Source organism: Lathamus discolor, chromosome 3, assembly GCF_037157495.1.
Source record: "Lathamus discolor isolate bLatDis1 chromosome 3, bLatDis1.hap1, whole genome shotgun sequence".
NCBI lineage: Eukaryota > Metazoa > Chordata > Aves > Psittaciformes > Psittacidae > Lathamus > Lathamus discolor.
The window spans coordinates 66,256,884-66,282,771 of NC_088886.1; the positions used below are offsets into that span (position 1 = coordinate 66,256,884).

Below are 25,888 nucleotides of genomic sequence, written 5' to 3' on the forward strand. Positions count from 1 at the left end.
CCAACCCCCTGCCACGGGCAGGGACACCTTCCACTAGAGCAGCTTGCTCCAAGCCCATGTCCAACCTGGCCTTGAACACTGCCAGGGATGGGGCACCCACAGCTTCCTTGGGCAGCCTAGCATCAGTACTGAAGGTCTTTCTGCACACACAAGTCATGCTGAGGTGGTACTCAAGAGATTCTTGCTAAAGCTTTAAAAGTCACTTATTGGGCAATAAGAATCCCACAGCATTAGGCAGTGAATCTCGATTCAGTTTCAATCCCTAAAAATGGTCTACTTATACAGAGCTAATAGACATGAGAACACTTGAAGGAAATTGGTAACAGCAGACTGAGTCTCTCGGTAGCTATATTGTAACAGGAAGGTATGGAACCCATCTCATCTCTTTTACTCATGCCCTCTCCAAATCCAACTCACAGCAATAAAGCAGGTCATGAGTTTCCTGTAAGAATTGTACCAGCCTATCAAATATTCAAAAGCACTGCAGCTGTCTGCAGTCCTTCCTGAAAGCCTTTTTTAGAGCAGCAAAGAGGACACAGGAATTAATTAAATTAACTGTTTCCAAACATTCCCCTTCTATAAACCATCACCTTTCTTCAGATGTTCTTAACTGAAAATGAGTGCTCCTCCAAGGTTTTCAGTCCTTCATAACTATTAACAGCATGTTTGCTTAGCCAGGCTTCCAAAAGACTGCATAGAAACCTACTGCTTTCTGCACAACCTTAAGCAGCAGCTATGTCCCACTGAAGCTTTTCTGAAAGCTCCAGACTGCACATCAGCCACATCAGGTTATCACTTCCACAAGCCGAAACTGAAATACAAACATAGAATTACATGCACTGCATGAAGACCCTCTTCAAAATCATCAGGAACGCCTATGAATCACTTCCACTTATTAAATTACTCTATCTACCCACAGCACACTTAGTCATACACTTAGTGGGTTTTCTTAAATGAGATTTCTTTCTGCCAAACACATCTCCATTTAACAGTGGCATTAACTGAATACCAACAGGGAGGACCAATTCTTTTTCCAGCTCCAGCTGCAAGGTACCCATCTGAACAATTCTGACAGGATGAGCTTCTGGTATTCCAAGCAATCCCTTATCAGTGCCTTAGTTAAGAATCAGATCTTAGATGCCTGCTTCTAAGTAGGAAACATGTCAAAGACATTATTTTCTTAAAGGAAACTGTACTGGAAGCTAGAAAGCATCATACCTATATTTGAAACGCCGTCTTCTTTCAGTTCCTTTGCAATGAATAACATCCTTCCCCACAACAGCAAGGTGCAGCAATCAGCTTGTGCACTACCTAGATGCACAGATGCTGCTTCAAACACATCGCCAAGACTTTAAATTCACTTGTCAGAGAAGTACAGAGCTCTTCAAGGTCGCAGCTTCAGCCATCCAAAGGTACGCTGCTGCTTTTACATCCTACCAGGCAATAGCTTTTTCACTCTTGCATAAGAGGAAGAGTTGCCAGTTACCGGTGCTTCCACCCACAGCCCTGACCGGGAGGAGCAGCCTCCTGTGTGCCCACGCTCAGCTCTCCCATGAGCTGATAGAAGAGGCTGCCAGATCCAACACTCAGAGCACAGCTACTCAGAGGCTTCTGCAAATACAACAGCAGCTGCTGCTGGAGTCCATGCTCTCAATACCCAGCACCACTGACCAAGACCCTTCTATAAGGCCTCCTATTTCCTTACCCAGGTTTACACTGCATTCCGCATCTGCTGGGGAAAGGCTGCCTGATAGCAGTTTAGTTCTTAGCTTGATAACCATGGCAGAAGACCCCCCTTTTCTTAGCTGTCACTGCTTCAGATGTCAGACAGGGGCTGTTTCAGGTTTCAGGAACCCCCCAAGCACATGAGAAAGTGTAGACCCCATTCAGTTTTACCAGCCCTACTGCAGAAGCCTGTTACCAAAGCACAGCCCTCACAGTGACTGAACACACTGTTGTCACTGGAAATTGGCATTGACACTTTTGCATCTAACACCACAGACTTGTTAGGGATTGAATCAGTCATCGATTCATCAGATTACCACCGCAGCTGAAAATATATATTCTTAGGAGCCTTCCTCTTGCACCATGACCTATCTTGAACTGTCATAAAAATTCAACCTGCCAAACAACCCAGTACAAAGTCCATGTAATGGTATCTGCTTAAGTACACCCTCACTTGGCAACAAGCCCTCCACAGATACCTTTTTGTTCATGTGTTGGTCAAGTTTCATTCAAGTCATCGCAGCCTCTTTCTCCCTAGAGCAGCGACTGCTATTTGCCAAGCCTCAAGTTGCTGAAGCAAGCCTAGCCTAGCACTTCCCATTACAGGAAAGGCACATCCAAGCAGGCACATCACGTCAGCAGCAGCGAGGCCTGCTATGGATTAGCAGCCTATACTAACTGCAATAGTGATGTCTCCTTAACATTCCTCACTAACCTGATCCATGTTCCATGGCCAAACCAGTTAAATTGGTCTATAAGCATAAGTTTTACCCCTTCTACCACCTGTACTTAGTGTTTCCAAGATGAAGAGAACTTGATCCCTGCTTCCATCTTTCCAGCTTTAGTCCTGACTCCTGTCACACCTCAAATGACTTAAAGTGGAGCAGAAACAGAGCACTAAGTTGAAAGTGTTAGAGAGGCACAACATAACCTAAAGCAGGAGCCATTCTGAATATTACTTATAAAAAGTCCCTTATCTAGGTCCACCCTTTTATTCCTTTCTCTAACTCTTACCATGACTTCCATGCCTATGTCAGGTCAATGCACTTAAAGAACTAGCTCTGTAGTACACAAAGTAACATTTGATCTGTTACAGTCTACCTGCTATTACAAATAAGCAGCCATCTACCTGCTTAATTCAGAAAACTGAACACAAACATCCCACAGAACTCCTATTTGTTCACTCCTCAGATTAGACATGCCCCAGTGATTCTGTTGCAACAGAACCAATGTTACTCAATAGCGCACTCTAAAGCTTTAAGGACAAAACAACTATGACAGCTTTACATTTGTTAGATTAATTAGATAAAACTGAGTAAGACAATTTATACAAGAATAAGCTCAGTACAGTTCTTCAGTCTTTTTCCTCTCACTCAGTTTGTACTTACCCAGGTATTAAATGGTTGAGGTGTGGCTTTTGAGTTTCTGTAGTATGAGAGGAGGTTTATGAACTTGGAGCTACTCTATTTCCAGCTGCAAAGGTGTTTAAAACACTAGCTCCATTTGAGAACTTACAGTTTACTGCTGAATTACAACCATCTGGTTCATTTTTGACCCTTTAGCAAGTATCACATAATGAGTGCATTGCTTAATGTATTTCCAGCAGGCACGACCAACCACCTAAGATCTTATTCACATTTGTCATCATCTGAAGTCTAAGTCGACCTAGGTCTAAACAGACGACATGTATTTTCCAGCTACATAGAATGTTTAAGTACACCATTGTGCCTTTCCAAGTATGAAATAGTGACTTCTTAGCATTACTTATCACTTGAAGAAGTTAAGTCCTATTTGCTGGAATTGTTTTATAGCTGCATTACGTTATTAGGCAACTCAATGGAATTCAGTCCTCATCATGGCTTCAAAAGCTCTTCTGTTATTATAATCTGATCAATGTAATTCAGCTATTACTCAGAGTTGTATACTAACCGCTCTGGTTCTGTTGACGCAGCAAGGGGGTAGTTTCTTTATGCTACAGGAAGATAACTGCAAGGCTAATCCTTTAGCAACAGCTTCAGTTCCACATATCCCCATCCTTACAGCAAAGCCTTCTTTGCAGTTTTTCATACATAAGACATGACAAACCAGTTCGGACCAACTATTTCAAGTCTTTAACTACCTAACTTCCACACATCAACTGGGTTCCTGCCACTCCAATGGCACAAAGCTTATCCTTCAACAAACAGGCAGCTGCACTGGGCTGGTTTAGGCCCAGAACTAAGTCTGAATGAAACCACAGGCTTGTTCGGAGATGTGCTTTACAAGTGCATTTGCAAGCTCCATCTCCAGTCCTCACTTCCCACAGACGCCTTCACCGTGAGGTAGACCACAAAATGCACAGTCATGAACTGAACAGCTGAGCCTCCAAATACTTCAGGTTTTAAGAGTGACCTAAAATAACTCTACTGGCAAAGCAGAGGGAGCTTCAGAACTGCCACCCCCATCAGCAGCGTGTCTGATGTACCATGCTTTCTGTACACTTATCTTTTTCACTACTGAAGCTGCAATCTGACCTTGCAAAAGCTTCTGATACTTGTTTAACAGCAGCAGTGGATGGATAGATATCTCCTCATGGTTTGTTCCAAAACTGTATGCTCTTGTGTCACATTTCTTTCCCAGAATAAGCGCTCTTACTGATGTAGGGTCAGCTCCCACTGTTAGCAATCACGTTAGTGCTTGCAAGCAAGCCTTTAGAAGCACTCTCAGTGCAGTCTTCACCAGGGAAAGTCCATGGCACCATTTCCTCTGGGCCCTTTCCCTCTCTATCCTGGCTTACGCTTCAAGTCAGTATTCAGAGTTGTCACCTATCAGCAGTTGTTCTGACAGATATGAGGTGGTAGCAAAGCTCTGCTCTTCAAGCTACCTGCCAGAGCTTGCCTCACCCAAAGCAGCCTGGAAAGAGATTCACCCCAACCTTAAAGAAGACATATTGAGGAACTAGTTGATGTCCTCTTTTTCAATATAAGAATAAGCCCAGCAAGACAGATCTGGATTATTACAAACTATTTCCAAAGCCCACTGAAATCCACAATTTAGGAAGCTACCAAAGAAAGGGGTTTGAAATTGATGAAATTCTTTTATTTGGTTCATGAGCCTCTGTTATGTTTGGCACAGACACTACAGCTGCCCCAGCCCATACCTCAAAATGCGTATGCCCCATTCTAACAGGGGGATTCCCCTGTAGCAAGGTTCACTTATGGAGAAGAAATGGGGATAACTTCCTGGTGTCTTTAGTTTGGAACAAAAACTTCAATAAGAGGCACGAGAAGACAAGCAAAGCATGAATTCAACTGGACTGGTCAATTTAAGCTAAGTGCAACTGCTGAACTGAGCCCTCCCCTCACTGGAGACTTTTCTTAACTGCAAGAATTTCCTGTCTTTTAAGGTGTTTTCTACATTTCCTCCCTACCCATCAACCAACTCACACTGATCCCCTTTTTCACTTGCACAGTGCTAGAGAATGCACTAGCATCTCCCCTCAATAATACATCTCTTGCTCTAAACCTCTGAGCTGAGAAGGGTGGCTACAGATGCACCTCACTCTTCTCCTTCCGTACAAACCCAAGGTACTTTTCTGAATGCGTTTATTACCTTGGGCATCCACTCACCTCCTGTTTCAGTTTCCTGCTTATCATCAGCTCTTTCATGCAAGTGTAAGCACTAATAAAAGCCTGAGACACCCTGAAGATCTTCTGGAGAAGCTCTGTCCATCTCCATCATTAGCTATTAGTGTAGAGGAGGCAACTCATCAGAAGGCTCTTCTAAGAAGAGGGTAATCAATCAGGTAGTGGCAATCAGTTATTCCAACATTTACAACAAGTACAATCACAGGCAGGAGAGGAATAGAGTGTTTCATATGGACAGCAAGCCAGAGTCACTTCAGGCTTTTTCCTTTAGGCTCCTGCCTGAGTCAGATCAAAAATCAGACACAACTGATCCATAAAACAACTAAAACTCATGTCCAACTAACCAGCTTCAACATCACCAACTTCTTATCTGTAAAAAAGCAAAAGGTAACAAGCTCTTACAGCTAAGTCTTCAAATAAGCGAAGACATCAAATTCTTATGGACAACCTTTTCATGTACTACTCCTTTTTACATTGCATTTCAGTTGCTCAAAGTACATCTCAATTCTTCCCACTGCACAGTTATTAGGCCCAAGTCAAAATGCTCCTCTTCCCGCTCAGCCACAACAGCTTGCTCTCCATCCTCTCATAAACCCAATTAAATCATTCTCGTAACAACAGCTCAGAGAATGCAAGATGATCCAGTTTCTTTGCTACATTTATTATTGCAGTTATTATCCTGCAACAGTTAGAGCCAAGTGAGCATCTGACAAAGTCCTAAAAAGCATCATTCCTTTGTCTAAAACCTTCTCCAAGCTCCTCAGCCACAACTGATTTTAGACATGACCCAACAGTGCAGGAATTCTGCAGATCCACAAAACCTGATGAAATAATAAAGCTGCAAGTAGCAGCCAGCAGCAAAGTCAGCTTGATCCCTGCGTCTGATCTGCATACAGATCACAGTTCATTGGCAGCTCTGTTTGCTAAACGAGGCTCTGAAGGTGTCCAACTTATAGCTTTGAATGATAAAGCCCAGTGAACTTCCCATAGAGCACCAGGTTGGAAGGGGCCTCAAGGATCATCTGTTACAACATTTCTTGGTAAAGCATTAGATGCCCCACCACCCTGTCCAGCCAAATTTTAAGTGTCCAGTGTTGGGGAACCTACCACTTCCCTGGGGAAATTACCCCAATGGCTGATTGTTCTCATTGGGAAAATATTTCCTTTAGGGTCCAATTGGATTCTCCCTAGGACTAACTTGCACCCATCACCCCTTGTCTTTTCCATGTCCCGGAATGTTAAGTTCAGAGTACAGTGTCATTTCTGTAGTTCAGCTAACAAGCGACTCTTGCTGTTCAGTACTATGTCCTATTTGTCCTGCTAAGCTCATAAACAAGCAGAGGCAAAGTTCCCGTTCTAAACACAGTACTTGCACCAAACCCCACTTTTTCTGTTGACAAACAAGCCTCAGACCTAGCAGCTGGCTCAATATTTCCAAGAAATAATGTAGGATTTGGCAGATTTGTTTGGAAAGATAATCCCTGCAAGTAATTACAGGATGAAGCATTCAATCAGATTTAAGCATTCAATACACACTCTGTGTCTTTACAAACACCTGGTAGTAATCGCTTGTTCTAGACAGAAAGGAACAAGAAAAGGAGTAAGAACTGCTTCTGAAGAGCCAGTAGTTCTTTCTAGGTACACTGAGAAAAATGTTATCTTAAATTAGAGGACAAAAATTGGCTATTATCAGAGGCAGTCACCCATGGCTGCAGACCTAGTTCAGAGGAGCGGCACTCTGTCATCCCTGCCCCCTCTTCACACAGCTTCAGCTGCCACACAGACCACACTTCAACCACAAGAAACATCTACGCTTCAGCCCTTACCATTAGGAAAATGATCTCATTTCTGAGGCTTCCTTAAAGTAGCCCAGTTACCTTGTTCCTCATCCTCACACAGGCAGCAAGCTCCTCTTCCAAGCAGGTCCTTTTCTGTCACATAAGATCATGAGTGTTTTCCCTACATTGTGGAAAACCTTTGAAAAGCAGATGAAAGTTTGTGGTTCCTTTTCAGGTTTGTTGTGATAAAGACTTGAACTACAAAGATAGGTGAGGATGATCTGTTCATCACCTGCACAGCAAACAGCGGAGGTGTAACAAAAGCACAGCACAGAGCCTGGGTAAGGCTCCTGCAAACAGAAGACAGCACAGTTATCAGGATGATCAAAACTTAGAAGCCATTCACCAAGGAGCAGTGGAAACAAACTCTTCATTGCTTTTAAGATCAAGATGAGTAAGTTTTATATCAGAAACTAACAGTAGTATCAGTGGCTATCAGAGACCTCAATCACCAGAGCCCTTCAAGGGAAGGATGGGCTGAGTACACCAGGGGTAAGCACTTTGTGTCCAATTGACAGTGTCAATTGTGTCCCTTATCAACACCACACAGTATCACAGATTTGTTTAGGTTGGAAAAGACCTTTAAGATGATAAAGTCCAACTGTTAACCCAGCATTGCCAAGCCCACCACTAACCCATGTCCCTAAGTGCTCATGGCAGACGAGATGGCCACCCCTTTTTGTGTCACCAAGCTTTGCCAGGAGATGAAATCCTGAATGCACAGTGGTCCATCCGCTGCAGTATGGTAGATACAGGTTCACTGGTGACAGCCCCAGTAAGCTGTAAGTTGGCACTTACAGTAACTCCTACATTTCCATCTGGATGTCAACACAAGAGATCACTTTTGACATGCTGAATCCTTGTTCCACAGTATCAGTACTTGCATTTCACACAAGCCCAGGCATAGCTCTATTGCTTGAAGTTTGCACAGCCTGTGCAGTTACTTGACCTTAGCAAGCATCTGTCAAGAACTCCTGAGCCTGAACCATGACAGAATTAAACACAGAACTTGTACATAGTACAGTAACTTTTACACATCTTCCGGGGAGTGAAAAGTCCCTTTCTTTTCAATTTCAGTAAATACGAACTGGTACTGGCATTTCAAGAGCACATGCTCCAAGATTAGCAGCAGCAGTTAATAGCATGCATTTTTAAAAGGCCAACACTGCCTAGCAATAAGACAGAATGTGTTTTCATTAAGCATCACCTAGAACTTGAGACCCAAGTCATGTGGAAGATGCTTTAATTTCATAGAGAAGAGCATTATTTACTGAACTGATCAGGGGTGATACTAGTCACTAACAATATGCTCAGGAAAGATGCTCACAAACTGAGCAGCAGTGAGTTCTTCAGTGAGACTTCTGTAATTCCATTAACTAATAGCTACCTGGAATAATGTCCTAGCAACAGATCTGTCTCAGATGTTCATCACATTTCAAAGACACAAAAACAAAGAGCACACTTCCTCCTGTTTATGTACTCTGAATGCCCAACTGTAACACAAGTTAGAAATCAGATTACCTTGTATTTGGCAACAGAGAAATTTGTTCGAACTTCAAAACTCTTCCACCATCACATTTCTGTGCTACGATGCATTTAGAGTTCACTTGGAGATTTACAATATCAACGTGATCACCACAAGTTTTAGGAAGGCCATAGCCAGAACGACGAAATGGAGAAACTCTTGCCAGAAATGCAGCACAAGAACAGTGTCTGTAGCAGACATACCAGTTTGCTCTGTCATTTCTCTCCACTGAGCACTTTCTCAATGAACTAAAAATATCCCAATACGTGCTCTGAAACCTGAGTATTTGAAAAACAGGGTACATCAAACTTCCAAGCAGGCTTAGCTTCATTGCAAGCAGAACAGCAAAGAACACTCAGTGATCCACCCTACAAGACTGTGTTCTGCTCACAAGCACTTAACACCTCAAGTTGCTAAGCCCCATGTATTTGAGAAGCCCCACACAAACCCAGCCAATTCCATGTTCTAGATGACGATTCTCCTTTACTCACTGCCTGAAGCTACAGGTGCCTTTAAGAGATGTCCACTGATCCATAACATCCACTTGAGGAAATTCACACCCAATAGACTTGTTTCCCTCCATCCCCCCAGCACAGATTAATTCAGCCATTGCAGTGTCATTACTTTGATAACTAGATGTTTACTTCATAGGCAGTATCATTCCATGTATTTTCCTTTCTTTCAGGATTTTATATTTGCAACAAATTCAAGACACACAGGCAGCTTAATTACTAAGAAGAGGTTCCTATTGCCTTAAAAATAAAGGTTCAAGTACACAAGTGATTATTCAGCAGTGTTGAGAATCAGTCCTTAAAAGCTCAAGATGCTTTGAGCAGGCAGGTTCCAGTTCTCGCCAGAATGTATCTATACAGATACACTCTATAGTCAGCAATTTCCAGACTACCAAAACACTTCAGTATCAGGTTAGCTGGGAAAAAAGTAAGTATAATGACAACATGAGAAGGTGGATCTATGCTGACCCCTTGGCTTATTTTTCATTCAGGGCATTTCCTGCCAAATGTACCCATGGAAAAGTGTGCATAGGCAGAATTCTCACTTCCACAGCATGGCATAGTCCTCCACACCCACTGATGGAAGGGGGCAAATACAGAGCAGACCAATCTCATAGTACAGACTGGAAAGACTGAGTGAAAGGACACCCAGTCAATCCTACTCAAGCACTCAGCATATCTATCCATTCGGGATAAATCAGCATTTTCCAGAGAACGCCAAGTGTCCTGCGCAAAACTTCACTGATTGGTTTGGCCAACAGTTGCTCCAGTAAGTGCTGCAATTAATCTCAACATTAACAAATTACCACAGTCACCACTCGTTAAAACATTACTTAAATTATATCATACAAAGTTGTCAACACAGAGCAGCATTAGCATAAAACAACAATAAGACTTAGAGAACTTAGTGCTCCTTTCATTCAAGCCCAGGACACAGCACACAATCACAGGATCAGATGAGATGGATAAGACCTTTAAGCCCATCCAGTCCAGCTGCTCCCCAGCACTGCCAAGGCCACCACTGACCCACGGCACTGAGGCCTCGTCTCCACAGTGTGGGAGCACTTGGCAGGGACGGTGACTCCAGCCCTGCCCTGGGCAGCCTGTTCCAATGCCTGAGCACCCTCTGGGGAAGGAATCGTTCCTCAGCTCCAGTCACCACCCTTCACCAGTGAAGAACTTCTTCCTTATACATAAACTAAATCTCCCTGTTTCAGTTTGAACCCATCACCCCTGGTCTTATCACTACAGTCCCCAAAGAATTGTTGCTCTTCAAAGCAACTAGTTACATTTCTTTTATTTTTTTTTTTTTTTTTTTTTTACACGGAGCTTGTTTCTGCAAGGCCAAACCTTGTCAAGGGAGGTGATGGGGTGGAAAGACCCTCCTCTTTTAGCAACAGTGAACTACTTGTTACAGACTCACCCACTCCTAAGCTATACTCTCAGTAAAGATCTACATCCATTGTCAGCAATATTTATACATTTTTACTTCACTTTACCAAACACCTTTCACATTCCTAGTATTATTTTCAGCTAAATCTGAACTGGGAATCAAGCAGCACATCACCTCACTCTGAATGGAAGCTGAACGGAAGGCCCAAAGGGGCACAGAAATATCACCCTCAGATCACAAACTTACCTGACTAACTCACCCTGCAAGCCTTCTGAAGACAGTTTTACAAAGCTTGGTTATTGTAGTTTTCCCCGAAGACTGTCTTAGTACTGCAACTACTTTATTCATTATTAATCAGGCCTCAGCTGCTCAATACATCATTTACATAAGATTAGCAATAGCCCAACTGTCAGCAAATACTTTATCCTTTACTCAACATAAAGCCTTCACCTCCTAGAGAGCAGACACAAAGCCTAAGTTAGAATGTTTGTTTCTTTTTACCCAAGTCAGTTTGGCCACTGGATGAAAACCACCATGTTACAGCAAACCTCATGTGCAAACAGGAAAAAAAAAAAATAATCACAGAATCACAAAGTGCACTACTAAATGGGATCAGAATTACATGTGGTATCTCAGTTATTTCAATCTGAGATCACAATTTGTCATTAGCAAGGTGCTTTACATATTCCTTCCTGCAAATCCTCCCCTGTCACACTGCACTTGAATGCAACATAAATAAAAGCAACTTGATTTATTGTCACTCCTCCCTTCAGGAAATGAACAAAAGGACTCTTTCATTTTAAACACTCCAAAGCTAACTGCAAATTTATACATTTCCTGACAAGTAGATGCAAGGTGCAAATTAAAGAAGTGCCACAACCTACTTGTAGCTAAATATCTTTGCCTTTAAATCAGATGCTCATTATGACACACTATATATCAATGGCTAAATACAGAAGTCAGACTTAAAGCTGGCAGTCAGAGGGACCAGAAGCAGAACCAAGTCCAATGTAAGAGCCCTTCACAACACTCAAACAGATAAAAATGGTATTCCGGAAGCCTTCAAAATTCCCCTCAAGTTCTGTCATTCTGGTTTATATCCCAAAGCATCCCAGGAAGAGCTGCTGGTCTTGAAGCATTATGACAATTTGCTGCTGCTTATTTCCAGAAGCTAACAGCCTGCAACCATCCATAAAGTTTGCTAGAGTAAAACCAACAGACACTAAGGCCTCTACACTGCAGCCATCACCCCCTTTTCAATGGCCTGTTTGTCCTGCTTTGAAGCAAACACTAAGGAAAAAAAAGATTCTTTCATGTTTGAAACCCACTACCTATCCCATGCCTCAAGCGTGTATAGTTACCTTGACCTTTAAACTGTTTGTACAGCTTCATAGGCATTACTTACTTATAAGCTGCATCGTTAAAAACTAAACACCCACTCTCTCTCCAAGTGATAACTTTGCATCTCACATTTCTCATCAGCATAGAAGTTTCCATCTGTCCACCTTTCCAAGGAGAACATTACACCTCATACAGTTCTTATACACAGCTCCCATGCACTCATATTCCATTTGTTTTCTCTTACTTTTTGTTGTGCTCAAGACAACTATGTCCATACAGAAACGGTTTGAGCAACTGATAGAATCATAGAATCAGCTAGGCTGGAAAAGACCTTGAGATCATCAAGTCCAAAATGATTCTAGCTCCAGGACCAGTAGCAACCACCAAATGCGCTCTCAGATCACTCCTGTGCCATGTAGAAGTGCTTACGGAATAGCTCGGCCACAGCATTCAACACAAATCCCACTTTGGATGGCAACAAATGTCTCTTACAAAGAGTCAACATTTTCAAGACCTTTAGTAAACTATCTTCTAAGACTCAGAATTTTATGTTCAGCTTGAAAAGGCTAGACTATTATCCAGCTATCACTTAACTATCACTGCTTTTGATTTGGGTCTGTACAAGATGGTGGTACTCCAGTACTTTGTCAATACAAAACCTGAAGGCCATAATCAGTGTAGTTACCACTCCTGTTGGTTTTCAGAACTTTATGGACATTTCAACCATGTCTCTTCCAGTTTAAGCCTACTATATTCATTCTCCATTTTAGCTTTTGATACTTCTAATGCTTCAACAAGCACCTGATATATACACAAACAATGTCTTTTTCTTCAATCCAGACATGGTCCTCCCAGGACAAACACACACCCTAAGCACGCAGGTGAAGCTAACAGGAATCTACGCAACCAGACCAGGAGTCACAAGATAGTAAAGGGGGTTTCTGGAATCATAAAATCATAGAACAGTTAGGGTTGGAAAGGACCTTAAGTTCATGTGGTTCCAAACCCCCTGCTGTGGGCAGGGACACCTCACACTATAGCTTTCTCCACACATATCCCCAGTGAAAGCTGTGTGTTAATGACTGTACAGGGAATATGTTCCCCAGAGGTCCTCCCTCTGCTGACATAGCTTTGTATTGATTTAAAAGGTTAAGAGAGGCAGGCAAGAGACTAACACTGACAGAATAGACACACTTCATATTCAGGCTATTTAACCATTTCTCAACACACAGCTGTTCCAGAATCCACTGGAGAACACATCTCAAAACTCATCCCATTTAAAACTACAAGACTTTCTCAGCATACTTGAGCCAGCTTCAGCGTAGTTAGCTCAGGTGTTAACAACACTGGTAGCACGCAACATCATTACCACCTAAACATCCTATACACAGCCCATTAATTAGTCCCACAACCTGCACGAGACCTCTGCATTAACCTACAGAGTTGTGTGCCAGCTTCAATATGCCGAATGAGCTTTAAGGTCCCTTCCAACACAAACCAGTCTGTGATGCTATGAAATGGATTAACATGACACAGTAACAGAGGTCCCTCTGACAGCACCTTTCACTGAAATCAAGGAATACCAGAGGACTTCTCAAGTGGCTCACCTTAGTGTTGCTTTCTTCCAAGATGATGGTAGTTGCAGTCAAGTTCCTAGCAGGCAGCTGCTCAGCCTGAATAAACCACCTTATTGACATACTGATTTAAAACAAAACCCATCTGCTTTGCTCACTGCAGTTTCTGCTGCTCTGGAGGCATGTATGCATCACTGCAAATTCAAATGGCACATTGCATCTTTCACCATCTAAAACTGTGCATCTAAAACTGCACAGTCAACTATCATACATATTCTACCTTTACCATAGAGATAAGGGCAACGTTCCAGTTTTAGGATGAAAAAAAAAAAACCCAGCATGCTTTGGAAAAGTATTTTTCCAAAGGTTGTTAAAACACCATGAAGAACAACGAGACTACATTAAAACCACATTACGGTGACTAAGATCATAGGTTCATGGAATGGTTTCAGTTGGAAGGTTCCTTAAAGCTCACCCAGTCCCTACAGGCCCTTGTCCAAAGCCCCTCTCCAGGTTTCCTGTAGCCCCTTCAGGTGTTGGATGGATAAGTACACAAGATCAGGGCCCTCCAATTGTTTCTGTTTGTTGCTGGGGAGTGTTAAAAAACATATAATGCCCTATTTTAAAAGCTTTTGTCAAACAAATGGGAAAGGACTAGGAAGCGAGCAATTAGTACATGCAGCTCACATCAACCACCACAGCAATTAGCAGCATAAATCAAACCAGCAATGCGCTAACTTCATTCCCTCTATGATGCAGGAAGCAAGATGTTCCAGTAAGCAAGATTCCCAGAGAAGTACTGTCATTCTGTAAGCCATGTAGCAACCCTGACTTCAGCTAAAATCCTAGCTTTAAAATGCATGAAGCAGTTACCAAGGCAGATGCTCACTGTAAATATTTGTGTCTTGCCTGGCTAGCAGTGTTAGCAGCTGATTAACACCATCACTGCCTCCCTCCGGGGGTTACCCACCGATGTATTCACAGCATCTTTGCCTTAAGCAAGATGTGCCCTTTTGGCCAGCTCCACCCCACTCAAATTCAGTTTTTCCCAAAGAAGGCAACAGCAAGATCCTTCCACCCAACTAATGCACTGTTATCCATCTAGATGCTATTCCATGCTGCAATCTCATAGCAGCGTTTGTGAAGCTTAATTAACACAGGTTGAAATTAGAGTCTTATTTTGCATGAGAAAAGTAATGAAATGAGACTGAATAGATGAGCTGCCACAGGGTAAAGAAATAGCCTTCCAGAGCTAGTTTCTATTCCATCCTGCTTTCATTTATTAAACTCCAAGAGTGAACCAACAGCTTCAGGTTCAAGTAACAGAACTGCCACAGAAAAGTGATAAATGACTCTAGGAAAGGCCCAATGCACTAAGGCTGCAGCTACAGATTTTCTTCACATAGAGCATACCACTAGCATTGTCAAGTTTCATGCAAAGGTTCAGCTCCATGTCATGAACACTATCCTGTGCAGAAGCTTGCCCCGAGATCCATAGAACTTTTTCAACCCCAAATTCTAAGGGCAATCTAAGCCAAATGTTCTCCGAGCAATGTCTTTTGAAGGAAAACTACTACTCAGCCTATAATCACAGCATCAGAAAAGAAAGTAATCCTATGAAGACTTTAGTGTGTATTAAAAGCACTAACAAAACATTACTAGAAAAGCATTTATAAACTCTATCACATCTTTGATTGATTTTATGCTCAGGAATGCAAAGTAATATTAGTTTCCTTCACTGTCATTATTCCGTAGTTTTGATGGTTGCCACTTGCAGCTGGGGAACACAAGCAGGGATACTTTCTAGCCAGGAGCAGAGCCGGTGCAATTCATGACAAAATGATTTGTAGCTGCTTTATCAGCATTCTATCAAATGCCATACCTATGAAGATTTTTCCAAGCTACCATTCTAGGTTTAGTGCTAAACAGTGGAGTTATCCAAATCAGAGATATACAGCCCATCTTTCTCTCAAGAACTTGATACCCATTTCTTACTATGCCTCCAATATTATCTAGAACAGCAGGCATGAGGATGTATGGCAATTTAGCTACCTCCTATCTAACTTTCACCTATTTAGCTTATTGCTTAGTATCTCTGAGGAAATTCACTGCTGTCTCCCTGCTACACTCACCTTCCATGTTAGCACAAATTCATATGCCAGCCACCTCCTTATTTAAGCATCCTGAGACACTTGTCTTGCATTAGTGACCAAGCGATGCACAAAGCCCTGCTGTGGTTCACAACTGGTTAACTGGGATACACAGGCATTAGCCAAGTGAAGTGGTATACATTAAAATGTCTGCTGTCTGGGCACTCAGAGTGCCATGCTTTTAGCATATTTCCTCTAGAGAATACGGTTGCTGTGATACCTGAAAGACAGTCTCCTGGCTGCTCTGCTGAGCACGGAAGTGGCACCGGTAAGATAATGGCAATCCCACATTTGTACAGTACCATGCATTTAACAGAATACTGAGAGTTACAGCAAGACTACAAAATCTTGCAGCAGTGACTCTATTGATGCATCTTATGTTACTGGAAAATACAGTTGTAAAGTACACATACAGTGGTGTAAGTAAACAGAAAATTTACTGTCAGGAAGAATTTCATCTGCAGCTTTACTTCAAAAGAAAATGTAAGCACTACCAAGCTCAAGTAAAAGTGGGTTCTCTACAGGTTTCATTTTAACTTGCATGAGCATTGGTTTGGTTGAGGCTCTAAACACTCCTTCAATCCCTTCCAAACTGCTGTGTATTCCATTCCAGTAAGCTTAAGAGGCCCTTTGCCTGCCTGTACAGCCATACAGAAGGGAAACTTACCACAATAGCTGCCTAATCATTAGGCTGACATTCATTATCCAACTATGCAAACAAAGCTATGAAACAAGACAATGAAATTACCCATTTCACACACCTCAACCCTGCGGCTTTAGTACTTGCTTCCTGAAGTGGTTAACTGAAGCCTACTTCAGCAACAAGCAAAAGGAAAACCCAAGTCATTCACTGGGTTAGACACACACTGACACCTTAACACACTTTTATTTGTACGCTTACACAGGCCCTACAGACAGTATTAGCCAGAAACCTGGCATTAATGAGGTTGAATGCGCACATCCTGATTAAGTAACACATCTGCTTCCATCCACTCACAAAAGGACATTAAATACTTCCAGAGGGCTTTGGAATTGCCAGCTGCCCACATGGGATTCACCAACAGAGGAACCTGACCACCTCTCTCTTTCCACCTTGGAACTCAGAATCTAAAGCAAGCTTTCTAACTAGTCGCAGATCCCTGGTAGCCCAAACCCATCTGAGTCAGACAGCACTGGAGCCTTATTTCCAACATCGGTCACAAGATCCTTGCAGCATTTACAACCTTGTCACAACTGCAGAAGTACAAATTAATTGCGAACAACTTGGGATCAAAAGCTCTGTCCAGAAGACTAAGAAATAGTTGGGAAGTTTTTCCATACAGATGGAAGAGAATTTAAGTGTTCCTGATTTCATAAAATCCCGTTAAAAGCTTAACCTCATCACTCCAAAAGCATTTCAGTGCCCTGTACCCATAGGCTGGAGAGTTTATTGCTGCACTTGAACTATGTCTTGTCACTGTGTTTGAACACTAAAACAGGTTCAGCAATGAGGTTCAATACCAATGACTTAAAACCCCAAAACATAACCACCACTTACTTCACCATGGGGACTCCCTGTGTCTATCTCTCCATAGAGAGATGACTTCCATGAAACTATATTCTAATGGTACAGAATTCCAGAAGTCTTTAAATCAAATAACAGCAGCATCTCACAACCGGTCTATATCTAGCACTGTCTTTGCTCAATTATTTCATGTTACTGTGAGAATACAAGTGAGAATATAAGAGAAGTATAGGCACAGTTTTCCCTCAGTATAGGTGACAAAGCACAAGCAGTGCTGGAAGGCAGTCAAGGACAAAACCTAATATTACAGAAGACAAGTCTCTTATTCTCACAGATGTTGAGACGACTGAAGCCGTTTAATTCAATACCTTCCCAGAATAGAGAACTTTATCCACTGTGGTTACTAAGGAATCATTTCAGGTTTCTTTGCCACAAATGATGCAAAGCTGTGTGTGTGTGAGTCAAAGAATACCCTGAAAACCAAACTCTCCAGAAGCAGATGTTTGCATCCGTCAGCAAAAAGTCACACAGTTGAGATGCAACTGACTTCTCCATCTCAGCTACTAAGACTTTGGGAGCTTACATTACCCCTTCTTCAAATATGTGCCAAAAATACCAGCACTGCCATTTACCTTGCTTACTGGTAAGGACAAAACCAATTCCTGATTGTTGTGCAGTAAAGAACAACCCTCAGTTTGGGTTGAAGTTTTTCAACTGCTTGGCACTATTAACGGCTTTAAACTTAGAGAGGGGGGATTTAGATTAAACATTAGGGAAAAAAAATCTTCATTTTGAGGGTAGTGACTGACAAAAAATGCCTTTGTTTGGGGAGCTGGAGTGACTTAAAAAGAAACCACCTTTTTTTTTTTTTTGTGCTTGAACTTTTTGAGGATTTTGGCTTTAAGAAAGAATGATTCAAAGAGCTGGGCTTGTTCAGCCTGAAGAGAAGGCTCCTTAAGGGGAGACCTTAGAGCATCTCCTGCGCATAAAGGGGCTACAGGAAACCTGGAGAGCAGCTTTGGACAAGGGCCTGTAGGGACAGGACAAGGGGAATGGCTTTAACCTGCCAGAACAGGGGAGACTGAGATGAGCTCTTAGGCAGAAGCTCTTCCCTGTGAGGGTGCTGAGGCGCTGGCACAGGGAGCCCAGAGAAGCTGTGGCTGCCCCATCCCTGGCAGTGTCCAAGGCCAGGTTGGACACAGGGGCTTGGAACAACCTGCTCTAGTGGAAGGTGTCCCTGCCCATGGCAAGTGGCTTGCACTGGATGAGCTTTAAGGTCCCTTCATCCCAAACCAGTCTGGGATGCTATTCTATGACTCCCAGCCTCCATCATTTGCCAAAGAAAAAACAGTGTGTTTTGGGTTGTTTTTTTTTTATTTCATTTACAAACATACCACAGTCTAACACTTAGAAGTGCATCCCTTAACTATTAACAATTAATAACATACACCATATTCCCATAATAGTTTTCACTACATGATCCAAGATTCAAACAACCTGAAGTTAAGTTACAGGTACCTTCAGTGCTGGATAACAGTATTTTTCATAAGGTGTAAACACACTTCACTTGAGCATCTACGTCACCTTTAAAACATGCAATTGCCATTTTGTACTTCACTAAGCACAATGCAGAACATAAAGCAATCCATGCTACAAGGTATGCTGCCTCTCCCAAAGTGCTTGAGATCAGCCAAAGCAAAGCACATATTCTAACCTGCTGCCTTGCTGAGTGCCCCCTCTTCTTAGGGAGTAAGACTCATTTGCCAGTTTAAATAGAATTAAAGGCAGTGATCTGTATACACAGCAGCATGAACTCTTAGTTCAGCATTACTGCATGCTGCTTTAAACTAATCCCCCAAAGCAAACGGTGGGAGAAGCCTGGCACACTCCTGCAAAGCCTCAAGCCTCACAACACATTTGTTCCATCATCAGTTAACCCACAGCATGTCTCCTTTGCACAGGGAAAAAAGTTATCCTCAGCAATTAATGGTTTAAGGCTTTCCTCTGGATTTGTAACTTGTGTGCCACTCGCTCAAAGCATCTGATATATAATCATACAGCTTTTGCTGAGTGAGAACAGTGACAAAGCATGGATTAAGACACACCAGTAACTTCAGTCACAACTATCAAACCTAACTTTGCAGCTAAAGTTAGGGACAAGCATTTGCATTTTCACTCGCATAAGTTTATTACCTTCCTCATTAAAAAGAAAGGTCTTTCCATCTTGATACTAGCCACCAAAACTAGTAGGTAGGTAACTGCATTACATCAATCTGTCCACACTGAAAGGTCACAAACAGCAAGACAGAATGCTACCTTTTAGCTAGGTTAACACACAACTTGGTCCACAAAGTCAAGTATCACAACCAGCAGGAAAAGGCATTAAGAGACTTGTTCCAAACATATTGCACTGGCTCTGCCCAAGTCAATGCTTTCCATGTATATGCATGCTCAGTACTTACCCAGATGCATTTATGCACTGGGTAGAGATAATGGGTTCAAATTCCCTACCTCTGAATCACACAGACTGAATCCCCCAGCAAACAAACACAAAAGCACATTCCCGGCATGCTCTGCTGTTGTCTTCTCTCCCAGGAATCTGAAGCAAGATGGCTCTCTGGAGAATCAGCTTTAGCCTTTCAAATTTCATATCTTGATCCTAATTACACAGGCGATAGCACAACAATAACAATAGCTTCAACAAGGTGATTGCTATTAGGGTTTCACAATTAAACTCTTATGCATTACTTGGAGGTTTTTCCAGCTTTGGTCATTTATGCCTAAACATCTGAACTATACCATAATTTTTTTGATATATGGAAACATTACAACATATTCCCAAAGAAATCCCCTCCCCAAGAGCTTGGCTTATTTACTTGCATGGAGGTCCCCAGCTGCTGGATCCAAGTCTGCTTCAACAGAATAGCTTAGGAAAGGGAGTGACTGGTATTCAAACAGTTTTCAGAGTGATACCTTCCAATTCAAACCATCCTAGGATTTCCAAGTTGTGGCTCCGATACAACTTTATGCCAACTCTTGTACTACAATCAGCTTCTGCTCCTTGTCATGAGCTCTGTGTATGTCTGCAGGAAGGCTCGCATTATTAAGAGGCAGCTACTATGCAGCAGTGATTCACCCTCACCTTATCACTAAGCTGGCAAGTTAAAGCAAAGTCCCATGTTTTCAACTAATAATGATATTCTTTCCACACTAGGAAGCCAAAGAAGGTTGCTCATTGATGTGCTTGTCATTTTTCTATCATCAGGCAGGAGAGAACAAGTACATTAAGCAAGAAAAAGGGCTGTGGTCTTATATTTCACAACAGAGAACAATGCTCTTGGAGGATAAACATTTTTCAACTCTGTTGTCTCATACACTTCAGCAGCAACAGAAGTGTTAACATATTATTACCTCAACTGCAAAATTGAGTATAACTTCTCCTGTAAGGCAGTCCCATGATAGCATTGAACCCCCAACATGGTCAACACCAGCATTTAAGGAGCGGCAAAGTTAAATGGCTCCAAGAATGGCCATAAGAGGTAATAACACCAATGTGGAGTCCCACATCAGGTAACATACATGCCTCTAATGCATCAGATGCTTTTCCTCCACCCTACATTTCTTTCTTTGCAAGAAACCATACTTTTAAAAGTGACTGAACAAGAAAATAAAGCAAGGTTTATACCTCCTACCACTCTCTCTCTCCCACGCATCCTTGCCTGGTGCAGGAGCATCTTTGCACTGTCCTGAACACGCAATTTACAAGCATACAGGTCTCATATTTGCTCTAAGACTTTGATTATTCCTGGAGCCATCACTTGAAAACTCAAAGCAGCATTCACAATGTACTTTTCAATTTAACATTAAAAATAGAATAGGAATCACAAAAAGAGCTGGAGGACACCAATTCGTAACTGAGCAATGGCTAGTATGGCATCTCTAAGAATTAAAGCACAAATTCCCCTTCGACTAATACATAAAATCAGATTTCCTGTTTGGGGTGGAAAGACACTGAAGCCTGTGTCTTTAGTATCTTTGCTTTACTAGCAAAGGATTCAAATTATCTCCCAGTTAGGAAAACGTGCTCCAACCCCGCAGTGAAGCAGAACATGTTTTGATGAGCTTGCTAAGTGTAAAATGATAGCAAACTATTTCAGATGCTCCACACTTGCTACATTAGCATCTGTTCAGAGTAAGCACATTGGCAAAAGTGTTTTTATGTAATAGTAGCCAAGATAACATCGACATTGGTGAATTGTTTTAAAATCCTTTCATGTAGCATTAGAAATGAACTTTTTCACTCTCTTTCCTTGGGTTTGGATCATTTGGAACATTTTATAACAATATAATACCAGTCTCAGTCTGGATGACTGAAACTGGAGCTGAAGTATTCAGTGTTACCTACCCTTATGTACCTAAACGCACACTTTTAGACCATCATACCTTGAAACCTCCACATGCCGCCAGCATTTTAAAGACCATATTCACCTTCTCTTCATCCTATTCCTAGGCACACAATATTCTTGATATAAGAACTGCATAATACTGACGAAGTTCTGATGCATCTACCCACCAAATTGAGCTCATGAACTACAGAACACATGAAGGCAGGTTTTACTACAGTTAACAGTCTAAATAACAGTATCTAAAACTGTTCGGCTACTTAGTATGAATTTCATATCAAAACAGAATGGAAATACATGCTTTTAAACTATTGACTTTGCAAGTCTGTGAAACAGGAGAACCTCAATGTAACCAGTTCTCCAGTGAGATAAAACTAATGAACTAATCCCACACAGAGTTCTTTTACCCAGTATCACACCTAACTTAGAATAATATAAGGAAAAAAAAACTCTGTGCTATGTCAATTGAGGACCCAATCCACTTGCTCTCTTAGGTTTAGATACAGCTCATGTACTTGAACATCAAAAACTGCTACTGCTGAAAGGCCAGTTTTGATTTCACATTATTTCACCAGTCCAGCAAGTATGTCCAAACATTCCTATAATCAACTCAAAACCTAAAGAGTTTACATTGCCAATAAAATCTAAAGTGTTGGGAATCATTATAGAATGGTTAGTGTTAGAAGGGACCTTAAGTTCATATAGTTTCAGCCCCCTGCCATGGGCAGAGGCACCTTCCACTAGAGTAGGTTGTTCCAAGCTCTGTCCAACACTAGAACACTGGCAGGGAATTTGGGAAGACAGTGCCATTCCATATGGAAAACGAAATTCTGAGACCAAGCAACAGCATCTCCACTGAAATAAGTTTCATATTCCTTTAGATTCCAGCTATGATCTCCAGAGCTGTCAAGCCTCTCATGAGCAGAAAGGTATCATCTGAGCTGTTCAAGGAGCACCTGTTGATTAGAGCTGCAGCTTAAAGCAGCCTGAACTAACAAGACTTCTTTAATGGGTACAGTTCTCATTCTGCTTGAAGGAACTACTTCAACAGAAAGTTACTTAACATTTTCTCATGCCAGCCCTTCACTGTCAGTGAAAAAGCTGAGCACCTTGAACTCAAAAGGTTCTGTGATTTGGGGAGCATCATTACAACACTAAACTCTTTGCAGGAAAACTGGAATCAGCCACAACAGAGATAACTGTTCCCAAGTCCTTACTCCATGCAACAAGGCATCATCACACAGCTTTACAAGCTGGAATCACTGAGGAACAGATAAAGGAAGTTGGTGGGGTTATTTTAACTACATGCGATGTTTAATATCTATCTAAGAGTTGAAGAGCCCTCAGAACAGACAAGACTTCAAATACACACATTTCCTAGATAAAACTTTCCCATGAATCACATCCACTGGTTTCATGACTCAGTGTCCAACCTAAGCAAATCGCCTGCACAAATTTTACTCTGCTTTGGGAACACATTTACAGGCTGCTATTTTGGTTTTCAAGTCTTTGTGACTGACAAATGAACTGAGCCACGCTTGGGTAACACAAGTCATTAATACATGAAAAGAGTAACGCAAGTCACACGCTGTGAAGATAACATGCAGTACTTCACATCCTCCTTCCACTTCAGCTTGGCTGTATCACTGTATCCCAAGCATCTGATTCAAGAAACACATTTATACCCCATAAATATGTATTATTTGCCACCTAAAAAAAAAATAAAAATAGTAAGTTCCCCAAAGGCATCATCTATCCCATAAAAACCCAAAACACAAGGCGACAAAGTGACCGTGGTACCTGTGCCACATCCTTCCAGCAATACAAAGGAACATGTTTCTATCTCTTTGGTGAAAGAGGAGAGCACAAATGACTCTCAGGAGAGAACAACCCAGACTCCAGGAAGCTAAAACCGTACGCCACAACTTCAACAGTGACTAACACAACAGAGAATATGCACATACTCAGTCGGGTGCAGCGATTTAGCTGGGGACCATGTTCTTTAGTAAGTGACAGGCACTGCCAGCCTCAGTGACTCACTATACACTACAGGAGGGTGTTTGCCTCCTCCCCCCCTAAAACGTTAGCATTATGTGTATTATGCCTGTGTCTGTCTATTAAACATTATGTCTATCTATTCAAGCTGCACTGCTCCAGAGCCAGACCAACAACAGCCTTTCAAGCAACAATCCCAATAGCAGCTTTTCCATCAGGACTTTTTTTATCGCATATAGTTTAAGGACAAGCAGGCCATCAACACAAGATGTTCTTAAGCAGCCCTGTGCTTCAGCTGCTGTACACCACACTCTGCTAGCCTGAACCCCTTCTGAAACAGTGGCAGGCTATTTCAGTAGCTAAAGTACACAATGAAAAGCTTATGGAGTTCTTGTGCAAAGCAACTCAAAAATTTCTTCTTAAAACACATGTTCTTGGCCAATTCCGCCCATTCTCTTTAACTCCAGAGATAGTTAAGAAAAATACCTGTAGACTTCCCAATCCTGACTATTTTTCCTCTTATTTTGCACATCCTAAGCAGTTCGCGAGTCTCCGTAGTGCTCCTTCGGGGACAGACGCACATAAATCCAAGCTTAGAAGACTGTTATCTCCATCTTGCCTCCAAACCTGCTCTCACACCGCTGCGCAGGCACAGCACCGCTCTGTAACCAGCTGCACACCCTACGTACCCGCCGCTAAACGGCAACCCGCACTTTACACGTCTTTAAATCACAAACCGCACGGAGCACCGAAGAAAACCGCGTTTCCCCCCACCCCTCTGCAGGCAAAGGGAGCAACCCCCTTTCCCCACCGCAGCTCAGTCCCAGCAGGACCGCAGGCAAGTAGCAAAACAACTTCTCCCTGCAGCGCCGTGCTCTCAACACATTCACCTCTCACTCGGCTGCGGAGGAAAACCCGCACCGAGCGGCCGCGCTGGGCATGGGGACCGATGGGGACCAGGCCAAGAAACCCCTCTACCGCCCGATAAAGCCTGGACCGGGGAGGCGGCTGCTCCCAGCGAGCCAGCACTACCCTGCGTGCAGGGCCGTGGCACGGGGGGGTCCCCCCGCCGCCTCTGCCCCACTCCCCTTCGACGCCGGAGCCGCCGTCTCACCTTCGATGGCGATGACATGCTCGCGGATCTGGTTCTGCAGCACCGGCTCCTCCACCCGCTCCAGCAGCTCGTAGATGGAGTAGATGTTGGGGTGCACCGACTCGAAGCGCTGGATCTCGGCCCGGATGGCTGCCGAGTTAGCCAGCTGCTGCTGGTAGTTCATGGCGCGGCCGCTCCCCTCCGCCGCCTTCCCTCCGGGCACCGAGACCCCCGCGTAGGCCGGCGGGTGGCGGCGGCGAGGCGGGGCGCGCAGCGGGAGCTGGGGGTGGGGGGGTGCGCCCCGGCCGCCTCACTCACCGGACCCCCCGCCCCGAGCCGGCAGCAGCCCTTGGCCTCGCCGTCCGCACGGGGAGCTGCCGCCGTTGCCCGCCCGCTGTCACTTCACGGCAGCGCCGGGGCGGCGCGACCTGGCCGGCCCCGGCCCCATGGAGCCGCTGAGCTCCCGGCCGGCCCCCGCCGCCTCAACTCCACAGCGCCCGCTCCACGCCGCCCCCCCGCCGGCAGCCAATGGCCGGCCCCGCCTCAGCCCCACGCACTGCCCCCGCCCCGCAGGCCCAGCCTCGCTCTCGCGCCCTGCGCGCCGCACGCGGCCCCGCTCTCCGCGGGACAGCCCGCGCCCCCCCCCGCAGCCCGCGCACGCCACAACACCCCCACCCAGCCTCCTTCTCCGCTCCCCGCTTCACGCTCTTACGCAGGCCACGCCCCCTGGTTACGTCACCGCGCAGGCCGCTGGCCACGCCACGCCCCGCTCGCCAGCGCCGTGTCCGCCGCACGGCACTCTGGGAAATGTAGTCGTGGGGTAGGTGGTTGGGGGGCATACGCTGAGGTACCGCCCGCGGCGCGCTCCTTCTCCGTGCGATGGCGGCGGCGGCGGCGGCGGCGGCGGGCCTGGGCGCTCCCCCGGCTCCCCTCGGCCTCCTCCGCGGCAGGGCGAGGGCGCAGTGGCTGTCCCGCGGGTGGCCCCGTGCGCGCAGCAGTGCACGCATGTGGAGGAAGACCCCTGGTGCGGGACGAGGCCGTGGTGCGGGACCTGGCGGGGAAGGCCCTCAGAGGACCCGAGTATGGCCCCGTGGGCCCCCCGCACTTCTGCTGAGCCCCTTGCCGCCGCTGAAGTCTTGGAAGTGATCCGGCTACGAGGTTTGTGCATAAAGACCCGTGGAAGGGGTGCCCGGGGGAGTTATGGAGTCT

General features: G+C 44.0%; 1 protein-coding gene across 2 annotated transcripts in view; it reads right to left on the minus strand.

The window, feature by feature from the left end:
• The window catches only part of AGAP1 (ArfGAP with GTPase domain, ankyrin repeat and PH domain 1), a 327,080-nt gene extending 301,870 nt beyond the window's left edge, over positions 1-25,210 (minus strand). For both annotated transcript variants that reach the window (XM_065669649.1, XM_065669647.1), the window contains exon 1: positions 24,701-25,210. In XM_065669649.1, the coding sequence (XP_065525721.1) occupies positions 24,701-24,863 (163 nt within the window). In that variant the 5' untranslated portion in view covers positions 24,864-25,210. The remainder of the gene's footprint in view (positions 1-24,700) is intronic.
• Positions 25,211-25,888: the final 678 nt, after the last annotated feature.